Source organism: Chiloscyllium plagiosum, unplaced genomic scaffold (assembly GCF_037043375.1).
Source record: "Chiloscyllium plagiosum isolate Xiang-an unplaced genomic scaffold, Cpla_swu_hap1 HiC_scaffold_3, whole genome shotgun sequence".
Lineage (NCBI taxonomy): Eukaryota > Metazoa > Chordata > Chondrichthyes > Orectolobiformes > Hemiscylliidae > Chiloscyllium > Chiloscyllium plagiosum.
In genome coordinates this window covers 62,928,751-62,950,775 of record NW_028270141.1, presented here as the reverse complement: position 1 = coordinate 62,950,775, position 22,025 = coordinate 62,928,751, and the positions used below count along the sequence as shown (strand labels likewise).

The 22,025-nt window shown below is 40.0% G+C and overlaps 1 protein-coding gene across 1 annotated transcript in view; it reads left to right on the top strand.

Moving 5' to 3' along the window:
• Positions 1 to 22,025, top strand: part of gckr (glucokinase (hexokinase 4) regulator) — a 119,031-nt gene that overhangs the window by 85,989 nt on the left and 11,017 nt on the right. Inside the window, 6 exon segments of the mRNA XM_087976631.1 lie at positions 6,143 to 6,229; positions 8,036 to 8,130; positions 14,843 to 14,935; positions 15,044 to 15,141; positions 21,633 to 21,716; positions 21,819 to 21,968. Coding sequence (XP_087832757.1) covers positions 6,143 to 6,229; positions 8,036 to 8,130; positions 14,843 to 14,935; positions 15,044 to 15,141; positions 21,633 to 21,716; positions 21,819 to 21,968 — 607 coding nt within the window.

Sequence of the window (22,025 nt, the reverse complement as noted above, 5' to 3'; positions counted from 1 at the left end):
CAGTAAGACATTCAACAAGGCTGGTTAGCAAAGTTAGATCTCATGAAATACAAGGAGAACTAGCCATTTGGACACAGAATTGGTGCGAAGGTTGCAGACATGTGGTGGTGCTGGGGAGTTGCTTTTCGGATTGGGGTCCTGTGACCAGCAGTATGTCACAAGGATCGGTGCTGTGTCCACTATGTTTCATCATTTATACAAATGATTTGGATGTGAACATAGAAGGTATTGTTAGTAAGTTTGCAGATGACACCAAAATTGGAAATGTAGTGGACAGCGAAGAAGGTTACCTCAGAGTACAACAGGATCTTGATCAGATGGGCCAATGAGCTGAGGAGTGGCAGATGGAGTTTAATTTAGATAAGTGTGAAGTGCTGCATTTTGGGAAAGCAAATCTTAGTAGGACATATATACTTAATGAAAAGGCCATGCGGAGTGTTGCTGAACAAAGAGACCTTGGAGTGCAGGTTCATAGCTGCTTGAAAGTAGAGTCATAAGTTGATAGGATATTGAAGAAGGCGTTTGGTATGCTTTCCTTTATTGGTCAGAGCAATGTCTATAGGAGATGGGAGGTCATGTTGTCGCTGTACAGGACGTTAGTTAGGCCACTTTTGGAATATTGCGTGCAAATCTGGTCTCCTTCCTGTCAGAAGGATGTTGAGAAACCTGAAACGGTTCAGAAAAGATTTACAAGGATGTTGCCAAGGTTGGAGGATTTGAGCTATAGGGAGAGACTGAATAGACTGGGGTTGATTTTCCTGGAGCGTTAGAGGCTGAGGGGTGACCTCATACAGGTTTATAAAATCATGAGGGGCATGGATAAGATAAATAGACAAAGTCTTTTCCCAGGGTTGGGGGAATCCAGAACTAGAGGGCATAGGTTTAGGGTGAGAGGGGAAAGATATAAAAGGGAACTAAGGGGCAACTTTTTCTCGCAGAGGGTGGTGCATGCATGGAATGAGCTGCCAGTGGAAGTGGTGGAGGCTGGTACAATTACAGCATTTGAAAGGCATTTGGATGGGCATATGAATAGGGAGGGTTTAGACAGACATGGACCAAATGCTGGCAAATGGGACTGGATTAGGCTAGGATATCTGGTCGGCATGGATGAGTTGGACCGAAAGGTCTGTTTCCGTGTTGTACATCTTTATGACTCTAAGTCTGAGGAAGGAAAGTGCATATTTGGCCTTCCTGCCTTTCTGCTCATTCAGGCTCTTAAGTGGATATTTAATGACCTCCTTAAGGAGCTAATCCCAATGGGGCTAGTATTTAGTTCCACTGTGAGTGAGCCTTTCACCCTGTAATTTACACAAGTAAATACGTGTGCACTATTTATCTCCATGAAAAGTCAGTTTATACTTTCAAGTCACCCATGTCCGTTCAAGAAACCCCTCATTCCCTTATCCTGCAAAGTTTCTCCTATTGAGTTTGGCAGTGGAAGAAGCCCAGGATTTGCATGTCCTTGGCAGAGTTGGAGGGGGAGTTTAAGTGTTCGACCACAGGTTGGTAGGATTGTTTACTATGTGTCCCAGAGATGTTCTTTGAAGCATTCTGCAAGTTGGTGATCTGTCTCCCCAGTGTAGAGGAGACCACATCGAGAGCAATGGACTCAGTACATGATGTGTGGAAGTACAGGTGGATGTTCCAGGTTGGATCTGTTGGATGTGGATCTGGACTGTTCCAGGTTTTATACCTCTTGCAGTGGTAGGGAAAGACACCAGGAGCGGAGGGTAGTTTTTTCAGAGGTATGGACCGAGCTAGGGTGTCACGGAGGGAATGGTCTCTGCAGAATGCTGTTGGGGTGGGGAGGGAACTATATCACTGGTGGTGGGGTCTGTTTGTAGATGGTGGAAATGATGGAGGATGATGCAATGTATGCGGAGGTTGATGGGGTGGAAGGTGAGGAATAGGGGCGTTTTGTCCTTGTTGCAATTGGAGGGATGGGGTTCAAGTGCAGAGGTGTGGAAAGTGGAGGAGATGCACTGGAGGGCATCGTCAACTATGTGGGAGGGGAAATTGGAGTCTTCGAAGAAGGAGGCCATCTCAGATGTTCTGTGGTGGAATTCGTTCTCCTGGAAGCAGATGCGGTGGAGGCAGAAGAATTGGGAATAAGGAATAGCATTTTTACTGGAGGCAGGGTAGGAGGAGGTGTAGTACAGGTATCTGTGGGAGTCAGTGGGTTTGTAGTAGATGTCCATGTTAAGTCGGTCGCCAGAAACGGAGATGAAAAGGTCCAGGAAGGGGAGGGAGGTGTTCAAGATGGTTCAGGTGTATTTGAAGTTGAGTGGAAAGTTTTTGTGAAGTTGATGAACAGTTCAACCTCCTTGTGGGAGCACAAGGTGGCGCCAATACAGTCATCAATGTAACAGAGCAAAAGGTGGGGAATGGTGCTGGTGTATCTGTGAAAGATGGATTGTTCCACGTGTCCAATGAAGAGTCAAGCATACCTGGGACCCATGTGGGTGCCTGTGGCTACCCCTTTGATCTAGAAGAAGTGGGAGGATTGGAAGCAGAAGTTGTTAAGGGTGAGGACTAGTTCAGCCAAATGGATGAGGATGTCAGTGGAAGGGTCATGGTTGGCTCAGCGGGATAGGAAGAAGCGGAGGGCTTGGAGGCCTTTGTCATGGTGAATGGATGTGTGCAGGGACTGGATGTCCATGGTGAAGATGAGGCATTAGGAGCCAGGGACATGAAAGTCACGGAGGAGATGGAAGGCGTAGGTGGTGTCCTGAAAATATGTGGGGGATTCCTGGACAAAGGGAGACAAGACAGTGTCGAGGTATGCAGAGATACGTTTGGTGCGGCAGGCTGAGACAATGGGTCGACTGGGGCAGTCAGGTTTGTAAATTTTGGGTAGGAGGTAGAACTCAGCAGTGCGGGGTTCCCGGACTATGGGGCTGGAGGCTGTTGGTGGGAGATCCCCTGAGGTTGTGGATGGTCTGGGAGATGATGGTTTGGTGATGGAAGGTGAGGTTGTGGTCATGAGGGCAGTAGGAGGAGGAGTTTGGGAGTTGTCACCTGGCTTCAGCTGTAGAGATTGGTGTGCAAAACTACCACTGAACTCCTCCTTATCTGCTGGTTTGATGGTGAGGTTGGGGTTGGAGCGGAGGGAATTGAGGGTTGTGCATTGCAAGGGTGAGGAGGGTGGACTGGTTGAGGCTTTCCACAGCTCCGCTTTTGAACCCTACCCCTCCTATCGCAACAAGGACAGAACCCACCCTCCCCCCCCCTCCACGGTCGTCACGATCCCCTGCCACCAACAACCTCCAGATACATCGTATCATTCTCCACAATGTCCGCTGCCAACAAACAGACCCCACCACCAGGGATATATTTCCCTTCCCATCCCATCTGCAATCCTGAGAGATCATTGTCTCCCTGACTCCCTTGTTAGGTTCACACCCCCATCAACCCACCCTCCACTCCTGGCACCTTCCCCTGCCACCACAGGAAGTGCAAAACCTGAGCCCACACCTCCCACCTCAACACTGTCCAAGGCTCCAAAGGATCCTTCCACATCCAACAGAGATTTACCTGTACTTCCACACACGTCATCTACTGTGTCCGTCGCTTTCCATGTGGGCTCCTCTATTTTGAAGAGAGAGGACGCCAACTTGCAGAATGCTTCAGACAATATCTCTGGGACACATGCACTAAACAACCCCACCACCCTCTGGCCAACACTTTAACACCCACTTCCACTCTGACAAGGATATGTAAGTCCTGGGCCTCCTCCTCCGCCAAACTCTAGCCACCCGACTCTTGGAAGAAGAACATCTCATCTTCCACCTTGGGACCCTCTAACCACATGGGATCAATGTGGATTTCACCAATTTCCTCATTTATCCTCCCCCCACCTTATTCCAGATCCCACCTTCCAATTTGGCACCGCCCTCTTGAACTGTCCTATCTGTCCATCTTCCTTCCCACCTATCCACTCCACCCTGCTCTCCAACCTGTCGCCTTCATCTACCTATCATATTGCCAGCTACCTTCCTGCCCAGCCCCACCCCACCCCCTCCCATTTATCTCTCAGCCCCTTTGGGCCACCCGCTCATTACTGATGAAGGGTTTATGCTTGAAACTTTAACTCTCCTGCTCCTTAGGTGCTGCCTGACTGGCTGTGCTTTCTTGTTAATTGGCCTGGTGAAGGCAAGATGAAAGTTGCCAATAAAATATGTATTTTTTTCAGAAAGACCTTGAATGCCAGTTTTTTTTTTAGGAAGTAACTGTATGGTTGAGAACTGTGGAAATTAATTGGGTAAGGATGCGCCTTTAGTGAGGAAGATGGAGTTCTGTCCATTCCAGGCATCAGTGCAAACTAGTGTTGGCGCCTCATCTGGGTAGAAATCTCATGTTTCTCAGTCTTTCTAAATATTCCAGCTTTACCACACGTTTTCTGTCCACATTACTGCCACCCCATTATGGAGGAGAAAGTGAGGTCTGCAGATGCTGGAGATCAAAGTTGAAACTTTATTGCTGGAGCAGCACAGCAGGTCAGGCAGCATCCAGGGAACAGGAGATTCGACGTTTCGGGCACAGGCCCTTCTTCAGGAATCATTCCTGAAGAAGGGCCTGTGCCCGAAACGTCGAATCTCCTGTTCCCTGGATGCTGCCTGACCTGCTGTGCTGTTCCAGCAATAAAGTTTCAACTGCCACCCCATTATGCCTTGGCTACAGGAAATTCAGGACCAATTTCTTCAACTATATCCAAATTATCTATCTATTTCAAAGATATTTTTATAATAGCAAAAATTTATTATATACTTTTCAAATTAAAATTGTTGAAGGCAATCTGAATAAATTAAATTAGACCACTAAATTAGGTTATTGAAAATAAAACAGTGCCCGGCACTTCTTAATATAAAATAAAGAACTACAGATGCTGGAGATCTGAAATAATCAAAAAGAGAAACATCTGGAGAACCTCAGCAGATCAGCAGCCTCTGTGCAGATTTGGAGATAGTGAGGGCTGCAGATGCTGGAGGGTCAGAGTCGATAAAGTATGGAGCTGGAAAAAGCACCGCAGGTCAAGTCACATCAGAGGAGGAGGGGAGTCAACGTTTCAGGTCCTGATGAAAGATCCCCGTTGTGCTTTTTCTAGCTCCACACTTTATTGACTCAGCCTCTATGCATGAGAAAACAGCGTAAATATTTCAAGTCCAGTGACCCTTTGAAGTGTTCAGTATTCTGAAGAAGGTCACTGGACTCAAAACATTAACATTGTTTTCTCTGCACAGAAGCTGCCAGACCTGCTGAGTTTTCCCCGTAATTTCTGATTTTGCTTGCAGACCTAAGTTCTATTGGGTTCATGATGTCTGTTATCTTCATTTAAGGGACGAGAGTATTGTTAACATGCTAGTGTTTGTTGCTTATCTCTGTTTGCCCTTGAGAAGGTGCTGAAAAGTTTTCTCCTTCACAGTTCAGTATTTTTTCAGGACCATTTTGGATGGAATTTATGAAACAACTGCACTAACAAGGTTTTTAAGTCACTTTTAGGTCAGACTATTAAGTACAGTAGAGTTCCTTCTCGAAAGGACATTTATGAACCAGATAGGTTTGCACAATAATTCACTAGTTATATGGCTATTTTTACTGATACTAGCTGTTTCTCAAGATTTATTAAACTGGATGGATTTAAAGTTTCTATGGTTCATTTGTTTTGAATTTCTATCATTGAATCATAGTCCAGACCACAGAATTAATAGTCCTCTAACACAACAATATATAATGGGAGTTATTGTTGACTGAGTGGTAAATAATTTGATTACCAAGCTGCTACTATTCAAATTAGTGTAATGACATACACCTTGCATTTGATAATGTGGTCTGGTTACTGAACAAGTAATATAAATACTTATCAGTTTGGTAATACAAATATAATAATGGTGGAAATGTGCTTGGTTTCATAAATCTTCGAGACGCCTGGGTTCAAGTCCTAACAGCTCCAGAGATGTGTAGTACTATCTCTGAACTGATGGATTAAAACATTCTCAAAGTACATAACATTACTGTGATACTTGTGCAAATCCCAAACGGGCTTGGATGTGAAACTGATGCATATTTTGTTAGAAAAGTAAAATTCAAATAATACAATTGAGATGAGTAAGAATGAGTGTGGTTGTTTGGAAATTCACAGGAGTCTGCTGGACTTGCTGAGATGTTATGAAAAAGCTCAGATGCTCACAGTAAAAAGATTGCTGCTTTTAGTAAAGCAGACTGGTGCAAGGTAAGGCCACTGTAGTAAAATAAAGTCAACACTCCTGTGAATAAACAGAAACTGGCATTATTAAACATTACAATGTGCAAAAGACAGCAGGAAACAACTATTGATTTCGAGCTCCGGAAACCTAGGTAACCAGTTTAATTTGATCTGATGTCAGTGTGACATAGCTCCTTTTGTCTGTGGTCAGTAATGATGCCTAAATTAAACATACAATTCCCTCTCCTTTACAGCTACCAAAAAATAAGTTAATATCAGTAAATAATTCTGGCCAGATGTTAACACTAACAGAACATCTATAATCTCCCCAAGTAATTAAATTGCAGCAGACTCATAGGACAGATGGTGTGACCAGCTGCAGTAGTCATACTTGTAAGGCAGGTATTCGTGCAGACTTGAATATAGTCCAGGAGTGTTATCGAACAAATTCTGCCTCTGACTTGATCCAGGTAATAAGCTAAATACTCAGAATTTCAGGCTACAAGGAAGGCATGCAAATTAGCTCTGAGAACTGTTCCACCCAACCAAATGTAAGGCTTAAGAAGTTGTCAACATTAAAGTACTACTAATTTCATTAATTGGAGATTCTTACAACTAATAAGAATTAATTAACTTTCATTGAAAGGTATTGCCTGCCACCCAGTGGCTGTTGAGAAGTGTAGTACCAAAACTGAGAACAAGAGGAGAAGAAGTGGCACAACAGTCAGCGAATACAAGTGGCATTCAGTTCACGTTCAGAGTGAACTGAATACCAAATGTTTTAAAATATTTATTTGTTCTCTGCCACTGATGCTACTTTCAGCAACCAAATGCAGTGACTGCAATCAGCCAAGTGTAAGAAAAATGTCACATTTTGAAGCAGCCCTAAGAATGTTTAGCCATTTGAGTGTTTTAAAATGGCACAGAACGTAAGGATTGGACTTAAATGGGAATAAATACATTTTTGGATTTTACACCCTTTCTTCTGAAGATTTGGTGAATGGGAGAGGGATCCCTTTAAACTGACAGGATATTGACTCTTTAACCTGACTTTGGTTTTGTTTCTTAATGTGATTTATAATAAACCATCAAGTTGTTTTATTGCAATAGTAAGATTTTGCTACACTTTTGGAATTGGTAAGAATGCAACACTCCCTCTGAGCTGAAAATTAAACCAAGGCACCAACTGCCTGCTCAGATGGTTATAAGGTAACTCATAGTACTTTCCAAAGGCTTTCAGCACTTTTCCAAGTGTCCAAGCTATCAATCCTTTGTTGGCTAATATGACCAAAAACAAGTTACATTTCTGAAAATTCTCCTGCTGCTTGTGAGATTTCAGAATGTGCAAAATTAGTTATTCAATTAGCCTGTAGAACTGTGACTACACCTCAAAAACAACTGACATGATGTAAAACATTTTGCGTGATACAATTGTTCATGAAAAAGCTTCAAAGGTAGATGTTTTTTCATTCTATAAGTTATAGAATAGACTTACACTATAAGTTTCATACTTGACCCTTACATACCACTGCCTCCAAAAGGTATGTATTTCTATCCAGATGCCAGACCTCTGAATGTTTTAACATTTGCTGAAAGATTGCAATATTAATCCCCATTGTCATCTATGAATAATAAACATCTTAGCCACTGATTGCACTTACTTACATTGGATGCCCAGAAAGTTAATCTCTCAATGCATTGTTTTCAGAAAACATCTTCACACAAATTTTTGAAAAACACTGACCTAATGAATTTGAACTCTGTACATAATTAGCACACACTGATTTTACACATCGGAAGGAATATATGCTATCTTTTTGATTTTCTTTCTAGCTTACAACACAATGGCCATATATTCTACATTGGATGGAAGTCACTTAGAATTATGGGAATCATTGATGCATGTGAATGTGTACCATTTGGAGTAGGTAAATGGAGTTCAATTTTAAGTGCTTATCACTTAGAAAAGTAACACGTTGTTGCAAGATCTAGCACTACACTATGAAGTATTATCCTTCTCTATTAGATATCCTTTGGGGCCATAGCAAAAGCATGTAATAGTGGAAAGGGATTTTACCTGGTTTCTCTGTTCAACTGGAGACATAAGCAATGTGCATTACAGTAAAAGTTATGGTTTATCAGGGTTGGAATGGAAGGCTCATACACCAAGTTTTATACAGTTTCTAAGTGCATTAAATAACCAACCTGATAAAATGACAGTTAGGAAATCTTAAAATGGCTAGGTTTGACCTAAAACTCAGTTATGATTGTGGTGCTGTAATTTGTAGTGGAGGAGTTACTAACTGATTTACAATCCAAACCAAAACGGGTTCTTTATTATTTCTAAAATATGTTGTCAAAGCTTTTCATCTTTTATTCATCAAGACAAATGCAAGAATGCCAAATTTCAAATGATCACAGCAATTTACACTTCAGCAATATGTGTAAACAATGGATTGATGTTATCATCAGGGTGCTGATTGATTGGAACACGCATGGACTCTGACCATGCCATTGAGATGGAGGAACCAATGGGAAAATAAAGGACCACCATGCGTCTGCCAATTCAAAAAATGAGCAAGACGCATATTGTTTTTGTTTGCAGAGTTAGGGTTCTTCATGTGTAGGTTGACTCTATCAATCTCTTTACGTGATTTTTCTGTGGTGATATTTCTGTGTCACATCACTAAAAATGGACATCAGTATTTGATATTTTGTCTTATGCAAAGCATGAAACACAAAGATCATGTTCAGTTTGAAGAATGCTCTGTGCATTGTTTACAGTGCATTGACTTGTGATTGAAAAATTATTTTGATCATGGCCAACTAAAGAAGAATGCTTTCAATAATCTCTAAATGACAATTTTTGCATTTATTTGGTCTTTTCTGTTTCACGTTTCCTTGAAATGTTTTTCGTTGTCCATCTGTAAGTATTAAATCTGACAAATGCTGTTACAGCCCAAAAAAAGCTAGGTATTCAAAATTGTCTTTAATAAACAGAACCTTCTACTTGATTTTGGGAGTTTATAAGCATGTTTGGGAGAAGCATACAGTGAAGTGTTACTTTCAACAAGTGATTAAGATAGACTAACCTGAACTGCTTGCTAGGAGACTATCCAGATGCATATAAATCAGATGATTTTGTTATACTTAAAAATTTACTGTCATTCTATTTAGTGTATATATAAGCAATGAAGGCTCTGTGGTGGGGCCAGCCTGTATAGTGTTCGAGGAACAGTATGTAAATTCAGAGAGATCACACAAGATAGAAATATTGCCTTGCTGGTTTGGTTGGAAATGACATCCAAAACATAAAATTGGAAAGATCCTTCTTTGAAAAAATTTGCAGAGAACACAAAGAGTTGTCTTGAGGGATACAATGAATTTCTTCCTTGGCTTTCCATTGTTCCTTTGCTTTGAGAATGAAGATGATGAAGATACACAGGAAGAAAGGGTAAAAGCCCCACAATTGCAACAGCTAGCAGTGCAGGAAACACTTAACCTTCCACTATCCAGCGTGTACAGTCATCGAGCGAAAGAGAAATTCTCTGGATTTCCCTTACAGTTTCTGTAAAGTCTGTGGCTACAATAACTGAGCTGTGACAGCTGTTTGTTCCTGGACAAACTCTACATCAGGGACATAGCTTTTATAGTGACTGTGCAAGTGACAGTATGAACCTGGTTGTTTTGAAAAAACTACTTGTGAGATGAGCCACAGCAGGCTAGTGCAGTATGTCAGTGCATTATATATGTGACAGATGGCCTATTCAGTCATGCCTTCAGCTCATGGATCTGGCAAAGCATCCAACAGAGAGATGCTATCAAATATTCAGTAGCTTGATTCGCATAAGTGCAAATTGCAATTGATCCAACTCACATCTGAAAGTACTACTGCATTTATCAACTAAGAAAGGATTTCATTTGCTTAATGTGCAGATAGTGATTGATGTCAGCCCTTTCTTCATAAATGTCAATCTATGCTACTGTGAAATAACCATGATTCTCAGGCAGTCCAGGATACCTGACCTAATCAGCAAGAACACTGTCAGTATGGTTGAATGGTGTGGAGGGAGACCACTGGCATTTATTATGGGAGTTATGAGGTTTTTATTCCAGTTATACAAGAACAGAGGTTGAAATAAAGGTGCAATGAATCAAAATTCTAATAAGCAATAGTTCAGCAAACCATTGATATTCACATTTGCCAATTTTATTGAATGGATAAGTTTGGAGTATGCTTTTACTCAAAATCATATTGATGAAAAGTACCATCAATCAGACTAACAAGCTGCACTTCCTTCACAATAACCTGCAAACAGATGCACATTTTGGGCTCCACAAGGCCCACTCAGTCTTAACTTCATTACAGTTTTGATCCAAACAAGTAAAGAAGTCTAGAACTCAAGATGGGATGAGAGTGTGACTGCCCTTGACATCAAGACAGCATTTGATCAAGTATGGTATTATATTAATCATATTTTGGATTAAAAACAGAGGGAGATGGATACAGATCAGTCTGTAAAGGTCTCTTTTAAGCAGTTCAGAAAGAAATTGATAACGAGATTAGAACAAAAGCGTGCTCATTTCTGACTGGTGCAGACTTAGTAGGCCAATGGGCCTTTTTCTACACTGCAGACTTATGTGACTTTTTGACATTTGTGCAGTGAGATGAATGCATCAGTTCCAAGAAGGCATGATATTATAGTCAATTGCCTGGGAGAAATGTTCATGGATAAAATCTTTAAACTGTTGAGTTTGTAGCAGGCAGAATAAATACATTAAGAGAGCTGGTTTAGTTTCAATTCCAGCACAGGAGGCTCAAACATTTCATTCAGAAAAATCTATAATTCAGTTCAGAAGGTAGAACTGTTTCTAGCTTGCGAAAGCCAAGAGAGAATTTGGATCTTCAAGTTCTGGACTTCCCCATCCCAGGGGAAGTCCCACCTTGTCTAATCACCTTATCCATGCCCCTCATGATTTTACAAATCTCTATAAGGTCACCCATCAGCCTCTGACGCTTCAGGAAAAACAGTCTTACATAGAACATAGAACATAGAACATAGAAGAATACAGCGCAGTACAGGCCCTTCGGCCCTCGATGTTGCGCCGATCCAAGCCCACCTAACCTACACTAGCCCACTATCCTCCATATGCCTATCCAATGCCCGCTTAAATGCCCATAATGAGGGAGAGTCCACCACTGCTACTGGCAGGGCATTCCATGAACTCACGACTCGCTGAGTAAAGAACCTACCCCTAACATCTGTCCTATACCTACCCCCCCTTAATTTAAAGCTATGCCCCCTTGTAATAGCTGACTCCATACGTGGAAAAAGATTCTCACTGTCAACCCTATCTAAACCCCTAATCATCTTGTACACCTCTATCAAGTCATTCTGTAGGTACACCCAAAATGCCATAGGGAGGGAATTCCTGGCATGACAATAGTGAAGGGTGTTGGCATGACCCCACTGGATGCTTTGAATCCAGTTCCTGACCCATTGGCTAAAGGTCACAGAACATTCTGGAGGTCCAGAGCAATTGGGGAATAAAAACACCCCCTCAGCAAAAACCACAGCAAGTCTTATGGCAGAAAACATTACAGCAACCCAAGAAGACTCAGGAGAAAATCTCCTCTGACCTCTGAAATCCCACCTTTGTGGGAGAGAGCCAGCCCTATGTTAGAGAGGAAGGAATTACACTAGGCCAGCACAAACACATCAATTGTTGCAAGTAATACATAGAGCTAGATAAAGAGTAAATATTGTAGGAATTTGGGAAATGCTTACATAGTATTTTTACTAAGGAACATTTTGTTAATCAAGTTAAACCATAAACCAAATTCTGTATCTCTTTGTTTACCTCACCGACAGAAGTGCTTGTGTAAAGTGTTTTTAATACATAAACTGATCAAAGTGTCCAAGCATTGAAAACAGTTTGACTACAACCAGTGAAGAAACTTCCCCCAATTCCTGTTACTCTATGTTTTGATCGGGCTCTCTAATGCCATACTCAGTCAAATGTTGCCTTGATGTTACTGTCACCTCAGTTCTTGAGTTCAGCTCTTTGGTCCATGTTTAGACGAGGGTTGTAATTAAGTCAGGAGCTGAGCGGTCTTAACTGCACCCAAACTGCGTGGACTATTGCTGAGTAAGTGCCACTTATTAACACTGTTAACAATACCTTCCATCATGCTACTGATGATTGAGAATGGACTGAGGGGATGGTAATTGGTCAGGTTGGATACGTCCTCTTTTATTTGGAAGAACACATCATGGTAATTTTCCACATTTCCTGTGTGTCCATGTTGAGGCTGAATGGAACAGCTTGCCTATCGGAGTATAGCTAGATCTGAAGCACTGTCTTCTGTATGATAGCCAGGAATTACAAAAATGCAGACCTTATAATAAATAATGGAGAAAAAGACGATCCAATCATCCTAGATTATGGTAATCTTTTTGAACTCCACATTACTTTCCTCCCATTCCATCCAACTCATCTCAGACTTTATTAGAGCTTCCTAATCCTTTAATTATCTGTACTTTCTTTTCCATATTTCAAAATGCGTTAATTAAATTTGTATTTTAGAATAATTCTTATTTTTGAAATAAATAAATTATTTTATTTTTTAAGAAACCTGGTGGATGGATCTTTGTATTCTAAATCTAATATAGATAAACTACATAGTTGTCCATGCTGGTAACTGAGTAAAGCGTTTAAACTTATATTGTGGCCAGTGGAGTGGTGCGATTAGAGAGACTGCATTTCTTTAGCTTCTTTTATAACGCCCTCCACCCTGATCTCATTCCAGATCAGACCAAGCATGGATGTATCTTTTATTTGTATTGAAGAATTTTATTGCAGTTTTTATGTAAGTGAATGGTTTTCTGGGATGCTTAAGGGGGTCAAAGAAATAATCAATACATTCCTGAGTATTTATGAGTATCTGGAAAGGCACTGCTTGATTAGGGACAGCCAGCACGGATTTGTGAAGGGTACGTCTTGCCTTACAAGTCTGATTGAATTCTTTGAGGAGGTGACCAAGCATGTGGATGAGGGTAGAGCAGTGGATGTAGTATACATGGATTTTAGTAAGGCATTTGATAAGGTTCCCCATGGTACCTTATGCGGAAAGTCAGGAGGCATGGGATAGAGGGAAATCTGGCCAATTGGATAGAAAACTGGCTAACCAGTCGAAGTCAGAGAGTGGTGGTAGATGGTAAATATTCAGCCTGGAGCCCAGTTACAAGTGGAGTTCCGCAGGGATCAGTTCTGGGTCCTCTGCTGTTCGTAATTTTTATTAATGACTTGGATGAGGGAGTCGAAGGGTGGGTCAGTAAATTTGCAGATGATACGAAGATTGGTGGAGTGTGGATAGTGAGGAGGGCTGTTGTCGGCTGCAAAGAGACTTAGATATTATGCAGAGCTGGGCTGAGGAGTGGCAGATGGAGTTCAACCCTGCCAAGTGTGAGGTTGTCCATTTTGGAAGAACAAATAAGAATGCGGAATACAGGGTTAACGGTAGGGTTCTTAGTGAGGTGGAGGAACAGAGGGATCTTGGGGTCTATGTTCATATATCTTTGAAAGTTGCCACTCAGGTGGATAGAGCTTGTAAGAAGGCCTATGGTGTATTAGCGTTCATTAGCAGAGGGATTGAATTCAAGAGTCATGAAGTGATGTTGCAACTGTACAGGACTTTGGTTAGGCCACATTTGGAGTACTGTGTGCAGTTCTGGTCGCCTCACTTTAGGAAAGATGTGGAAGCTTTGGAGAGGGTGCAGAGAAGATTTACCAGGATGTTGCCTGGAATGGAGAATAGGTCGTAAGAGGATAGGTTGAGAGTGCTAGGCCTTTTCTCGTTGGAACGGCGAAGGATGAGGGGTGACTTGATAGAGGTTTATAAGATGATCAGAGGAATAGATAGAGTAGACAGTCAGAAACTTTTTCCCCGGGTACAACAGAGTATTACAAAGGGACATAAATTTAAGGTGAAGGGTGGAAGGTATAAGGGAGATATCAGGGGTGGGTTCTTTACCCAGAGAGTGGTGGGGGCATGGAATGCGCTGCCTGTGGGAGTGGTAGAGTCAGAATCTTTGGTGACCTTTAAGCGGCAATTGGATAGGTACATGGATGGGTGCTTAAGCTAGGACAAATGTTCGGCACAACATCGTGGGCCGAAGGGCCTGTTCTGTGCTGTATTGTTCTATGTTCTATGTTCTATGTTCCTGACGTTCTGAATTTACATGCTGACCAGACCACGTAAGAACAACTGACCTCCTTTTCAAAAGGACATGAATGAAAAATAATCCAACCCAGATATTTCACAGGCATCATTACTGAAATGTCTTTTCTTCTTCATTTCAGATTTATCTGATTAATTAGCTAAATTGAAATCCCTTAGTTGCTGCTGTCACATTTGCATACATTTCTTTGAATCATTAGTCCAGCTCTCTGTATTGCTAGATCATAATATTGCCATTATGGTATTTTATTTTTATTAACCTTTCAAAAGTTCAATTTCCTCATAACACTTCATAAATTTACAAATGAGACTTTTATGGATATTAAGGCATTTTGCTTTATCTGAATTGTTCACAATTTCTATTTGAATACATTAATTACTTTTTCTTAAAAAAAAAGCAGAATTTTCCATCTCACATGACAATTTTAGGAAGAATATTCTTCCCACAATCCACAAGAATTATACTACTGTCTTCGTCATTACTTTAGATGGTATATAATTAAAGTCTTCACAATAAAATTATTGATTCATTTCTTAACATTGTTATGAAAAGATTCATGCACTTTTAAGATTATTCTTTCTTTGTTCTTTTGACAAAGATTAAGTTTCAGAGATTGAAAAACTTGTGCAGCAGGTTAAGATGTCAACATCCAATTTGTTTGCAATCTCACATGGGAGACCAAAGCAATGTATGACAGTAAGTAATCACACATTACTAAACTATAAGAACCGCAGTGCTTTGTCAATGCATAGAATAGTTAAATAATATCCCTTTACTTTACCAGAATAATGGGGTTCCAGATATTTGTAATTTTGAAAGTCATTGTTAAGACCTGACTCAAAACCCAGCAAGTTTGAATATTGGTTTCTTCCAAAAGGGTTGCAATTAATGGAGATAAGCTTATAATACATAGTTTAGTCTCCTTATGAACCAACTAAAAATGGATTCAGAACAATCAAATAATCTCAACCATTAAGAATAAAACTCTGGAACTTCAATAAACTTTACAGGGGTCATCTTGGTCTATGGCACAGTTCCAACCTTCAGAGTAGTGGTTGGGGGCAATATCTACCTGGATTAATGGCTAGTATTCTTATTTTAATAAGCGAGTTGGCCTGTTGTACAGGACCTCTGAGAGGTCAAGGTGCTAGGACTGAGGTTGGAGAGTGCACTCTCTCTCTTTCTCTTTCTTAATCTGGTTCCCACTACACCATTCATCACAGCATACATTTTAAAGATTTCACCTCTGTTACCTATATGACCAATTATATACTTCATATTAAATGTAGAATAAAAATGTCTACTTAATAAATAACAAAATGTTGATTTATTATGTAAATAGGACTTATTCAAGGTTTCAAGCTGATTGGCACAGTCTGAAACAGCAAAGTACAAATATTTACCATTCTAAATAACTCACCACACACACACATGCACACACACACACACACACAATTAAAAGGGAAATATATTTTTTTCTGCAGCAATTAAATTTGAAAAAAAACCTGGCCAATAATTGTTACTTCTTGAAGGAATAAAAGATATAATATGAAAGGTGGAAGATGCCTTTCAAGTCCACATTCTCGCACACATAGACAGGCATTGCTCAAGACAGACAATTATCATTGGGCACCATTCAGAAGATGTCAAAAATTCAGAGCCTTTTCAGAAGAACAGCTGCACCAGTTATTTTCTGTTTTCACACTAGAGTCTTCTAAATGTCACCATTTATTACCCCTCCTCCTTTTCAAAATGTTGTGTACCTTGGAATATTTATTTCCAAACTTTGGTCATTTTTGATCTTGTCTCTGTAATGGTGATCAGGTTTTCATCATTTCTTTCTATTTATGCCATTAGTTCATCAATCTTATTGTGTTATCATCTGTGTAATCAAATAAAATGATTGAAATTTAACTTTTTCTTGTTATTTTCTATATAGGCTTTTAGACTTTTCTCACTCAAGCACTATTATCACTCAACTCACTCCAACTTCCAATCCTACGAAACTTTTCTTTATCCCCATCAATGTACTTTGCTATTTTCTCACCTTTTATATTTGGATTTCTAAATTGCTTTTTGCAAACACCATCCTACTCCCTTTTTTAGTTCAAAGTCTTATTCTGACTACATTTGCTGATATGTTCTTACATTTATAATTTTTTTATCCCTGTCACATTCTAATTATCCTTATTCATAATGGTACCCACCCCTACTACTGCCTTGTCCTTTCTCTTAAACTTTCCAAACCTCCTCCTCCCCCACTATTTAGTTTTAAAGCCCTCACTCTCCTCTAGTTATACAACTCACCAGGACATTGGTTCTGGTGCCATTCAGGTGAAGACTGTCCCAATGATACAGCTCCCTCTTTCCCATGTGCATTGGTGTCATGTTCCATGAATTGAAACCCATTTCTCCTGTGCCACACATTCAATTCTGCAAGTTTCTTTGCTCATACCAATTTGATCATGGCTCACATTGCATTTCATTTCATCCTGAGCTATTCATACTCATTCAGAAGACCTTCTTTATTACTCCTGCCTCTGTTTTTGGTAAATACATGCACCATGAAAACTGGATCCTCTTTCCCCTCTAAGTTCCTGTCTTGTCCGAAAGGTATGTCCTTAAGCTGGGGACTGAGCAAGCAACACAACCTTCAGCACTTTCCCTCTTGGTTGCAGAGAACCCCATACATTTCCCCCATAATATACAATTCCTTACTATAATTCTCCCACTTGAATATCTGGCTTCACCACAGTGCCATGATCAGTCTGCTCTTCCACATTGCAGATCCTGCTCTCATGTATACAAGCTACAGAAATATTGAATCTCTTGAACAACATATTGAACAATAGGGGCTAAAGCTCCTCTGTTGTGACTTTCTCAGACCATATACCTGCCCCAGCCAGAGTCATCCCACTTGTTCCCGACAATAAAACTAATCAGAAGATACAATACTAAGGACTGTGACTGCTTCGTGGAAGAAAGTGTCCAGATACCTTTTACCCTCCCTGATCATTTGCAGTGCACTAAGCTCAGAATCTTGCTCATCTCCTCTGTGCCCAAGTCCCTCAAGCTGCAGGCAGTTACTGCAGATATTGTTGCAATGGATCACTGAGGTATCTACCAATTCCCACATGAACATACGACTGAAGAACAGGAATAGGCCCCAAAGACCCTCAAGCCTGCTCAATCATTCAATAAGTTCATATCAGATCTGATTACGCCAAACTTATGACTATTCCTAATAAATTTTTAACCCCTACTTGTCAAGAATCTATCTACTGCCGCTTAAAAAATATTTAAAGACGCTGCTTCCACAGTTTTTTTGATGAAGGGAGTTTTAAAGACTCATGGCTCTCGATGATAAGCTAATTCTCCTCCTCTGTGTCTTAAATGGGCACCTCTTATTTCTAATCCTGACTCTAATTTCAGATTCTCCCACAACAAAATAGTTAAAGTCACAGGTAAATCGTGGATTGATTCAGAGGAGTTAGCATGTCAAGGCCCCTCAGGATGTACAGCTGTAACGCATTATCTAATGTGCAATTTTTATTATGCCTGATTTGACTGATTAGTTTTCTTGTCTTCAGTGTCATCTTTTTAACTCAATTACATAATGTGCAGACTCATTGACCTGCACATGGACACCTGCATACCTTTCAAATCACTCAAAGTTCCTCAAATAAAATTTAGGAATTCCAAAAAATATGTGATCATCATTCTCAGTCCTTAGTTTAGGATTTAAGTGCAATATGTAATGATTTGCCTCCTTGCTTGCGGGAGTCATGTGACATCTACCATGGGGCATTTTGCAGCAAGCTTCAGCAAAGTTATGGTCGAGGCTAAACTTGAGAGCCCTTTACCCTTGAAACATGGTGTGAGAATTGGTGCTGAGATTGACTGTTGAAGAGCTATAAGAAAGCATAGGTACTAAACAAAATAGAAAAGCTCAAAGCTGTGAATACTGCTCCAACCAAATTTTGGAAGCCCTGAAGGCACACTTTGAACCAATATTCCCTCTAAGTTATACACTACGATGTCCGGTATCAGTATGTTGCTGGTGGCATTGACCTCTGCTTCTGGAAATCACTGCAACGCATGAACCTCAGAGACCTACACAGCCAGAAAGAAAACTAAAGCAATCATAAATGTTCAATTTTAGAGACCAAAATAAAAATGTCTGTTGATGAACATGTGACCTCATAACTCAGCTCACAGAATTCTCTGAAATTATCCAATTAGAAGATGATCTCATTAACGATGGAATTACATTAGGCACAATATCACATCCACTGAGAGATAAAAAAACTTACTCTCAGGAAAGCAATCAACATGTGCAGAAACACTGATGTTGGAAATTTGCAGCTAGAGCATGTTTATGATAAAACCAATCAGGCCTTGCATCACACTGATAGATACTCCAGGCCCAAAAAGGTAGAACAATCACAGAAAAAGGGCAGGATGCAAATATTGTGGAAGCCATCATACAAAGGAGAAGATATGTCCATCATGGGAAAAGCAATGTTTGCTTTCAAAGAAGCTGAATCATTTTGCATATATCTGGACATGGCATACAAGTCATGGAAGTTGATATATGTCATAGACATGTCATAGACATGTCAACACACCTGATGAGGAAATTAAACTGATGCTATGGCAGACCATAAAAGCTTCCAGTTCTAATTCATCGAGTGAGCAGAGACGTTGAATCTAACAAACAAGCACCCTGTTCAGATCAAATTAACCTCTGCATAAGATACAAATCTATAAGTATTGCAGAAAGTACTGGTAAATGGATGGTCGAAAAGTTTCAAGGACTCATCTGTTTGCTGTAAGAGTATGTTGACCAAAAAGATATTAATTGGCAGCTCAAGATGGTATACTGTACAAAGGAACTGTTCTTGAGGAGTCAAGAGGAGAGATGCTAGAGTGTATCCATGCAAGTCACCAAGGAATTGAATTAAGTCTATCAAAAGCAAGCAACGTGCTCTGCTGTGAAAAAGTGAACATTGACATCAAGGGCTTTATTGGCCAGGGCAGTGTTTATAATGAATACTAAGCTAAACAACCGAGAGAACAGCTAATGACACATGACATTCCAGATAGACCATAGCTGAAACTGGCATAAACCTATTCACTTTCATAGGTTCTGATTATTTTGCCACCTTGAATTACTATTTTTCTGATGGGAATTGGATCAACTGATTTTAACAACCATCATATTGTCAAATGCTGAAAGTGCAGTTCAGTCATTTCAGCAATTCCAACATTGAAGTATTCAGCTACTTCAAGAAATCAAGCCAATCCATACACATGGATAAGACAATCCAAGTAGAAAGAAACTTATTAAAGGCAGGACAAGTCGTCCAGCACAAAGGCTAATATTACACTACACACATCCTACCTCTCCAATCACAAAATAGCTACTGAAGCCAGAAATAGTAACAGGTGTGTGTGAAAGAATCAAGATAACCCAATCGCAGAAGGCTAATTTACATTTTGAGAAGAATGCCAAACAATCGAAAAAATTGAGTTTCGGACAGTCAGTCAGGGTATGAACCTTCAACAAAGACCTAGCACAAGTGCCAACTTGGGACCTTCACAGGACAATTGAATGACCAGATAGGTTGTCACAATTGCAGGCACCTGTGCAACTGGAGAAACTATTCCTCAACTGCAAGTAACTGTTTTAGGAAGGTGTGGAATCACCGCATGCACAGCACACAGATCCAACCACCAGATCCAGAGGTCCACAGCACAGGTATCATGCCAATCAAAAATGACATACACAGGGAAGAAGTTTCATCTAGATGGCAGCCAATGGCATCATGCACATGTACCGTTAAAAGACTGGCACAATTTAAAGACTCTACGTATTACATATATAAGGAAATGAGAATAACTAAATGTTGTTATGTTAGAACAGTTATGCGTGTACTGGGTAATTTGAGAAATTCCCTACACGTGTTAATCCTTGTTTTTTTGTGTATGTGTGTTTTGGAGCAAATGGGAAATCCTGGAGGCAGAAGTGATTTTGTGCTAATGTGCTTTTGGCTTGCTATAGTCATGTGATCTTTTTCATGAGGCACTGAGTGCAAGCTGCTATCTTGCAGCCTTTTCCAGTAAAGTGACATTATAGGCCAGACTGTTGATTGGGAGCTTGAAACACCCTTAGTTTCTTATTGTCAAACGTAATCCATCATAGCCTCATTCCCATCTTCCTGTTGTGTGCTGCACTGATAAAAGACACTCAGTGTGGTCTCATTGCAAGCAGCCATTATTGAAGTAATTGTATTTATGCTTTTCCAACAAAAAAACAGAGAGGCATCAAAAATATATTACAATTTGACTATAAATTTATGTATTGAGGTTTTTAAAAGGAAGAGAACGATGCACAGAGATGGTGGGATATCAGACAGGGTGCAACAGACACTGAGATCAACTTTTCCTTCAGTTATGAAAACAGTACAGGAGAGTTCAGAAATATTAAAAAAAGGAGATTAAATGGTGCAGGAAGTGAGATCAGAGATTTCAAAGATAGAGGCAATTCAGAGAGACCTTCTTATAACAATAGGACGCTGCCTTTGTGGAAATTTAAAATTCAACGACAAAAGCCTTGGTTGATTTTATTTCTGTGTAAGTGTTCAAATAGATGGAGTCTCCTTTTGCTATCTGATGAGCTGTATTTGTTTTAGTTTGGGATTGATATAAAGGCTCACCTTAATAGCTGTGGCCATTGCAGATACTTGCATCTAGCCAGCATTGCACAATGGTTTTGCCCATGGCCCAAGGCAAAAATTTCAGCAAATATACTTCATGTTAAAATCATAGGGCATTGACCTCAATGAGGTTCTTCCAAACACTTGCTGTAACTTTGACAAGAGATCAGTAGAACTCCCAGGGAAATAATATAAACTGTTTCTTCTGTTACCACGAATAAGGATGGGAGGATAAATGTGGGTCAAGTTTGAATATAAATGGGAGTTGGCCAGTCTGGAAACTTGTTTTAATCACATTGAAGAACTGGAGAGTAGTTATGCTGAACTCGCCCTCATAAATTTAGAGACTTAGGTAAAGTACTAGAGTACTAAAGTACGAAGTATCACTAGGTTATAGATAATTTTATGAAGTGGGCTGAATGATTATTTCTTGTTATTAAAGTATTCCCCTTTTCTACTAAATGCCAGGAACAGCTAAAGGAAGTGTTTTCTACTATAATCAATGTCATGTGGCCAGCAATATTGTACAATTACGAAGGATGCAATATTCAGGTAGTAGCTTTTTGTTACTACCTAATCATTTTCTATCATCATGTATATTACTTAAATATAAAGATGTGAAATGATCATTAAAAACAATGTTATTCTTCACAGATATTTCAGCATGAATTGAGTACAAAATAGATACTCAATGCAATTAGTACAGGTGTGCACATTTTGAAAGAGAAAGTCTATTATAATTTTATGACTGACTTCAAAGTCAGTAACTCCAAATTATTTGGTCAGGCTTTATACATCCTTCAGGTAGGTTTAAAAATAATAAAGTTTGATTCAATACATCACGAAATTTAAAGTTAACCA